At 35.6% G+C, this 7664-nt stretch overlaps 1 protein-coding gene across 1 annotated transcript; it reads right to left on the bottom strand.

Moving 5' to 3' along the window:
• Positions 1-281: 281 nt before the first annotated feature.
• SOCS6 (suppressor of cytokine signaling 6) lies at positions 282-1886 on the bottom strand (the record flags this gene model as incomplete). The annotated part of the gene is made up of 1 exon (XM_079533207.1): positions 282-1886. The coding sequence occupies one exon, from the start codon at positions 1884-1886 to the stop codon at positions 282-284; it is 1605 nt and encodes a 534-aa protein (XP_079389333.1).
• Between the last annotated feature and the right edge of the window lie 5778 nt (positions 1887-7664).

The raw sequence follows: 7664 nt of genomic DNA, 5'->3' as shown, positions 1-7664 counted from the left end.
AATCTGCACATTGATGAAAGATAGCTATTTCACACTTCTAAAAATAAAGTTGAGATCATTCTTTACAAAAAAAAAAAAAAAAAAAAAAGCCCCCCAAAATACACAACCCCCCACCCAAAACAAACATAAATCCAAATGCATTACCTTTCTTTTACACACAAAAATGAAATATTGTTATGGCAGCAAAAGATTTTGATAATAATGAAAGTTTGTAAACTGTAATTCAATCTCTTTTGTTGTTGTTGTTCCCAAAGTGCAAGATGCAAGATTCCCATAAGCTTTCAGTAGTGCTTTTCCTGTAAATAATCCTTCATTTTGTTTGGCAAAGGCAGTTTCTGAATCAGGTCTATTCTGGTGTACTGACGTATTACAAAACGACACAGGTATTGTAAAGAACGCACCTGCATAAACCGAGATACTGGATTTGTTAGTCTCACTGGATAAGTTGCAGATCCAGGCAATCGGGATCTTGAATAGCAGAAAGCTCCATTTTCAGAGTCCCTGATCGAATGTTCAATTAGGTCAACTATAGACGTATGCCCCTCCACATCTGGTTGTTCATAAAAGCTAAACCTACCATTTGAATGTTCAATTCTAGTGTGAAGTGTTTTCCCATGGGAACGAAAACTCAAACTTAAAAGATAACGGTCATCAGAACTGTCTCGAACAAGAAACGAGCCATCAGGCACATTAGCTAATTTTCCCTCTGCCTCCCAACGCGTAATGGGGCCCCAGTACCATCCTTGTTTCGCAAGTTTTTTCAGTTCTTCTGTGAGACTTGTCACAACCATAGGACCACTGTTCTGTACAGAATCATAAACTCTTCCAACTCCAGGGGCAGTGTTAGGATCAAAATTCAAATGGCAGCGCATACTTTCGGCCACATGGGCATCAGTGCCATTCAATCCATTAAAGTTCCTTTGGATTTGATTATTCTGCATTGGAGGTAGCAAAGGTGAAAGTGGAGGGACATCACTGTGATTAACTCTTGGACTTTGCAACATGACTCCTGTGGTACCAATCAACAAACCATTCACTGTCTGGTCCACAAAGATATCCGGTGCAACTACTACATCCTGATCCACTTGACTCTCTTCTTCATGGAAAGCATTTCCTCCCACTTGAGAAGAAACAGTTGAAACTTCCATGGGTGAGGAACTATCCAGACAGTAACTACGTGATCCTTCCAAAGGATACATTCCCTCATCTAAAGGCACAGTATACTGAATGTAGTCCTGAGGCATTAATCCAATAACTACAGGCACATGTTCATCAATATGAAGATGCAAGTCCCCATTCTGAGATTCCGTATTTTTTAATGCATTGTTTTGTTCCTGGAACACGTTTTCTGACTGCAAGTCATGGAAGTCCTTTCGAACACCATTCAGTGCTGGGCCTGGATTAGAGGAATGGACCAAGGCCTTGACTTTCACTTCCATTTTTATGCAAGTCTCTTCTGAATTTGTAGGTCGAAGGGGCCATGGAGTTGGACTGTAATGATGATTACGGAGGGAAGTGGATCTCAGAGGTCTTTGAGCTCGCACATCTTTGAAAGTTATTGGAGCAGATGACGAAGAAAAGGTGTCATCATCTGCAGAACTTCCAGATGGTGTGCTGCCTTTACCTTTTTGCTTTTGTTTTGCTGAAAGCCTCCTTTTTAACGTACCCATTAAACTTTCACTTTTTGATCTATTTTTGCCTCCTTTTTCATCTTCACTATTGACTTCACAGCTAGCCAAATCTTTACCATAGCAGCTGCCAAACAGGGAGTCATCTTTTCCAAATTCACTTAAAGATGGCTGTTGAACCACTACAAAGTCACTTTCATCTTTACTTTTATTTAAGTTAAAGGACTTGCGAATTGTTTTGAGACTAATTTTCTTCATTATGACAAGTTACCACGTCTGGCTGATCAGCAGTGCTTGTGGTGATATAGCCCTAACACATGCAGAGCAGCTTCTGCTTCATTTATGTGTTTTATCCAGCCCTCATTTAACTTCAAGAGCCATCTCCTGGAAGCAAATTAAAAAAAAGAAAAAAAATCAACTTCACAAAAGAAATATTTTAAAAATTATCAATAAAGATTTTTTTTTTTCCCTCTAAACAAAACAAAAATTGCAGCACTTGAGTAAAAGGCATCAAATAAACATATGGGGAAAAAGCTGACTTGGAAATCAATGAGACTCCGAAAGTGAATCTGTCACTGGTGCCTTGATTTCCATAACTTCATTCTGCTTTTATCATGCTATTTTAAAATACACACATATCACACACATATATAAAACTGTAAAGCAAAGAGACATTTCTTTCAGAAAGCATGTAAAAACATCCCCACAAAAATAACTGCAGAACATAAAATGATGTAAGATACAAATCCCAATAACAGTCACACATGCTTTAACACATACAGATTAAAGCATGATTAGTCACAGTCGCACTTTTTTTTTTGTTTCTCCATAAGGTAGTAGAGCAAATCTCAGGTAATTGTATAATTACAGGAAAACTAATTCAAGTCAATGAAAATAGAAAGAATTTAACTGCAAAATAACATCTACTGAGAGAAAATAATGGAAACCCCTTCCCAAAGCACTATAAAAAAAATTATTTCCAAACTTTTAGACACAAAGGAGGTAATTCACAGGCTTTCATTGCCTAGTACTACTACTGCTGCTTAGTACTTCTGCCAAGACTAAGCGGACACATCTTCTCAAGTCCAAAGCAACTGCTCCACCTGGCATTTTCTATAGTCATGTGTACACATACGAACACACGCCCATAAGCTTGATTTTTCAGTTTCTTTTTTTTCAGCATTGACTAAACCAGTCAAAGAAGCAGTGCTGCAGAGTGGGGAGAACAATGACAAGGAAAATAGAAGAGATTGGGAAGTTGTTTCTGCCTTGAAAGTACAGTACTTTTAGTAGCAATCATTATGCCACAAGCATACAATTTCACAGCATGTTAGCAGAACAAACTGCAGCAGCAAACTTGGCCCCTGGGCTAAGTATGGCAAACTGAAAGAGACTATGAATCTTAAAATATATAGGTGGATAGACACAGGCAGAGAGAGCCATCTCCCCACTTTGAAGACAGACACCAATTTTCGCAGACCTCAAGAACGCAAATGCTAAACAATCATATCAAAAACTAGCTAAAAGACAGTGAAAGGAATCTAAGGATTCTGAACTTTTTCTCATAAACAGCAGAAATGCTGAAAGCTTGATTTACACAGATTTGTATCCTAGCCTTCAATTCTTTACCATCTGCATCACACTACTCCAAAGACATGTTCTGTTTTTATAAATAGGAATTTAATATCTAAAATAATCTCAAAAGATAAATCTCTCTGGCAGCATATATACAAATATGACAATGTTACACTTTGAGAATGACTACTGAATATGCTTGAACAAAACGTGTTCTACACTTATCAGTCTACTTGAACAGCTGATATTTTTAATCAAGCAAAATGCATGACTGCCCAAATTCTTGAAACTCTCTTTCTATACTAGTGATATTTCACATAAAGAAATGATAAAGACGTTTAATTCAAATATAAATCACCAGATACAGTGTGTGTGTGTGTGTATGTGTGTGTATATATATATACATGTTTACACTCAGAAGTCCAGCCCATTAATCCAGGAAAAGATTATAAAAATCCAGTGAATGACAGTCCTGGCCGAAGCCCTCTGAAGCAAACTGAGAACACCAACAAATCAGATAAAGTCTCTAAACAAGTTTTATCTAAAATGAAATCATGGTACATTATGACATCTTACATGCTTTTTTATCCAAGACAGAAAAAGCAAAAGTATCATGAAGTCAAATACCCCAACTGATCCAAATATTCTTCTTCATTTGTACTAGCAAATAAAAAAACTAGCAATTCTGCATTACATATATGTTTAAACAGTTCACAATGTGAGATAAGCTAACATACTTGCAAGTATAAAATTTTTCACTGTCTGCATCCACAGAAGTTCAAACAGAAGAGCTCAGCATGCATTACTTCCTGGAATACATTAAAATGAGTTGCTGAATTTCATCAGAACTCTCAGCAATGCAGCAGCTTCACAAGTATTTTCTATATCACAAGAATTACAGCATCACTGAAGTCTTGCATAGATGTACTCTTCCAGTGCCATCTGCTGTACTGTGCATTTAAGAAGTCTAACTAGAAATACCTCTGGAAATGTTTCTGGCAGGTATTTGTAACTATAAACATGCTCTGGAGCACATTAATGCACTGCAAAGCTTGGTTACTGTAAGCAGTAATATTTGGAACACTGACTGAAAGTAGGAGAATAATCAGACCCAGAAAAATAATGAAATATTAATGCAGACTAAAGAGTCAAAATGAAAGTTTGGCTTATCAACTTTCAACTCAAGCTCATTTCAAATCCTTAAAATTATGCAGATTGATAAAACATAGGCATCCTGACTAACAGTATTAGGAATTACTATCCATTACTATCCATTAAATACCATGATCCTCTTTGTGCTATTAAAAATAATCAAACCTAAATATGTATACCTCATATTGAAGTGGAAAAAAAAAAAACTACCACCAACATATTAGTCAAAACACAAAGTATTAATGAACAGATACAAAGCTAAAGCTTTACAGGCTGCTTATCTTTGGAGTCAGTCATGTGCTCACATACTGCTATTACACTGGCACTAAATTTAAGAAAAATTTTGAAAGCTAAAAGTAGCAGTTTGTGAAATCTAATTAGATGCTGCAAAATGGTTGCAATGACTTAGCAGTCAAATATTTATGTCAATGCATTGTATGCAAAAGTAGAAAAGCAAAAGTGATCATCTATATTTACATGGCCTTCAATCATTTCTTATCTATTTCACACTTCCAGATTAGATAGACTCATTTCCTGAGACAAATCTCACGAAAAAATTCTGCCAAAAAAATACTACTACCAAAACAAAACAGCATTAACACTTAAGGATTGAGACAAAAAACATCATACTACAAATATACAGCACAATGCAACTTACAATTATGCCAAGAATTGCCAACTTTTTAATAAAAATATCATCAGTAAATTTTGTCTGGTATTATTAATCAATAGTGCTTCAGATAGCTTAAACTTTTCTAAAAGAGATATTAATCTGCTCATTTATTTCCATAAAGTGAAATAGTATAGCATTTAACTTGATTTAATTTTTTTCCCTTGAAAAGTCTAGAGATAATTAGAATACATATCATATTTACACAGAATCACAGTAAGAACTGCATCATTTACAACTTCCAGCCAAGCATATCTTACTTCAAAACATTTGGCGCAGCTGTGTATGGAGCTACAGTGAAGAGAATAACATTGACAGGGGAGGAACAATCATGAAAAATACAGATCTGGTGATTTATAAGCTCAACTTTGCAAAAAGAAAAGCTTTTCCACTATGAGACCTGTCAGGCATCAGAACACATTCCCCAGAGTTGTGTCATCTCTATCCTTGTAGGTTTCCAAGAGTCAACCATATAAACTCTAAAGAAAGCTTGTCTGATTTCAGGGCTAAGGATGCTGAACTTGAGATGTCCTGAGATTTCTTTCAAATTGAATTATCTTACAGTTCTATGACTTTAAATATTTTGTACTGCCTGAATTTTTATTAAACTTAACATTTTTTATAGACTTCACATGAAAATCAATGTTTGAAAACACTTTGGAATTCCAACTTTCAGTGCAGTACTACAGATTCATTAATTCTAGTTTTGCTATTGCAAGAAGAAGAGGATTCAGCTTATAAAGAAAATGCAAGCACTAGAATAAGCTGCAAATGTTGTAGTGTAACAAGCTTCTTTGGAATCACACCGCATGAACCAAGTAACATGCTTCAAATTTATTACATTTTTAACAATTATTTTTATACTCATACATAAATACCTTTAAGTAAAACAAACAAAAAAAGTTTCTGCATTCTTGGGGTGTGACAAATACCAGATTTTCATTACAGTAAGTGAATGAAACCTGCAGAAGTATGAAGCATCACTCTCCTACTGTCCCCCAAACTCTTTCTAGAAAATACCCATCCATTATTTGGCAGGACATCTCAATAACAGCATCTTAAGGAAACACAGATAATATGAGAAGTAGTTTGTAAATTCCTAAATATCTCTATATATTCCAGCATTCCTAAACCTTCTGACATAAATTACCAGGAAGTCGTTCTGCATACGTGTTCCCACTCTTTTCACTTCAACAATGAAATCTTTATATGATTGGAAGTTATATCTTTATACCAGTAACAGAAAATATTGATTCAAGTTATTTTCTCCCACCTACTTGTAGTTTTAGTCATAGAGTTACATATAATATACTCATTAAAAGAAAAGAGAGACTAAATAACTATTTCAAACACCACCATTATTTTTACAGAACATTTTATTAAATATACTGTGGCAGCTTTCTGACTAGACTTGCTACTAGCATATGGTGATGGTAAGGCTTATCACTTTCCTGATCTTCAAGTAAGCTCCTACATTACATTGCTCTTTAAAAAGAAGACTCTTAAAATGAATTCATACAAATTCCACTATACGCTCTTATGTTGAAAGTTCAGACTACCTTGAAGACAACAAAATACAGTTTAAGTAGTGTTCATCCATTACCAAGCAAATTACTATTTTCAAATGAGTATGAATTTTATGAAAGTTGATATCATCCTCTCTTGAATACCTGCTTTTTTCCTCAAGTACAAATAAACACACCTTCATATAGAACTAGAACAAGGTAAAGAACAGATAAAAGCTCAGTACTTTCTACTCATATAACAATTCAAAAATACTTAATGCTCCCAATTTTTAAGTTAACAAGTCAAAAACTTGAACAGAGTGTAGATAGTATAGACCATCTGTTTAAAAATCCACCTCCTCTGATTCGAATAGCCATGGAAATTTCTGTCTGTTTCTCTGAAGGCCAATATAGCTGAACTGGTATTACACAGAGAAACCCTAACCTCTAGCAAAGAATAAGCAAAGTATGCCTTTAATAATCAGTGGAAAAGTGAGGTAAAGTAATGAGGAAAAAACTGACAGAAAGAGACTTCTTCACCACTATCCATCCATAGAATTAACTTTATGCAAACCAGTAATGAAACCATTTACCTCCACTCCTAGCCCCTGTTGGAAAAGGATGTTTCTTGATCTGGAGATCTGGACTTTATTAATCCATGCTTGCAGTAAGTTCTGTTCGTCTTTCCCATATTTGGTTGCAGGACAGAATATTTCTATCTGATTGGTAATATTCCTCTGGGAAATTAGTGAGGAGTGTTAAATGGCATATTTGTATTAGTTTATCTGTGTATATACAGTACTGTAACTACAATGATTGCATAACTACAATAGCCAAGGCCAGTTACTAACATTAAACATCTTTGCCCAAAGCTCTATCACTCTCACACAAGGATGGACTGGGCTTCACGTCTGCTCTTGAGCTACCACAGGCACATTCATCCTGTACGCTAAACTGAAAACAGAGCTACCTAACATGAGGACAGAAGCCAGAAACCATCATCTCAAGATCAGTTGGGTGTCATTAGACCAGCACTGCCATGAGAGAAGTGAGCTCTAGGGAGGCGAGTGACCAGCCATCTCATTCATTCCTGTTAAATCTTTCACCAACAGGTGGGCATCAACACCAAAACAC

The sequence above is a fragment of the Tetrao urogallus genome (genome assembly GCF_951394365.1).
Source record: "Tetrao urogallus genome assembly, chromosome: 3".
Classification (NCBI taxonomy): Eukaryota; Metazoa; Chordata; class Aves; order Galliformes; family Phasianidae; genus Tetrao; species Tetrao urogallus.
Note: the sequence above shows the minus strand (reverse complement) of the source record. Positions and strands in the feature narration are given on the sequence as shown.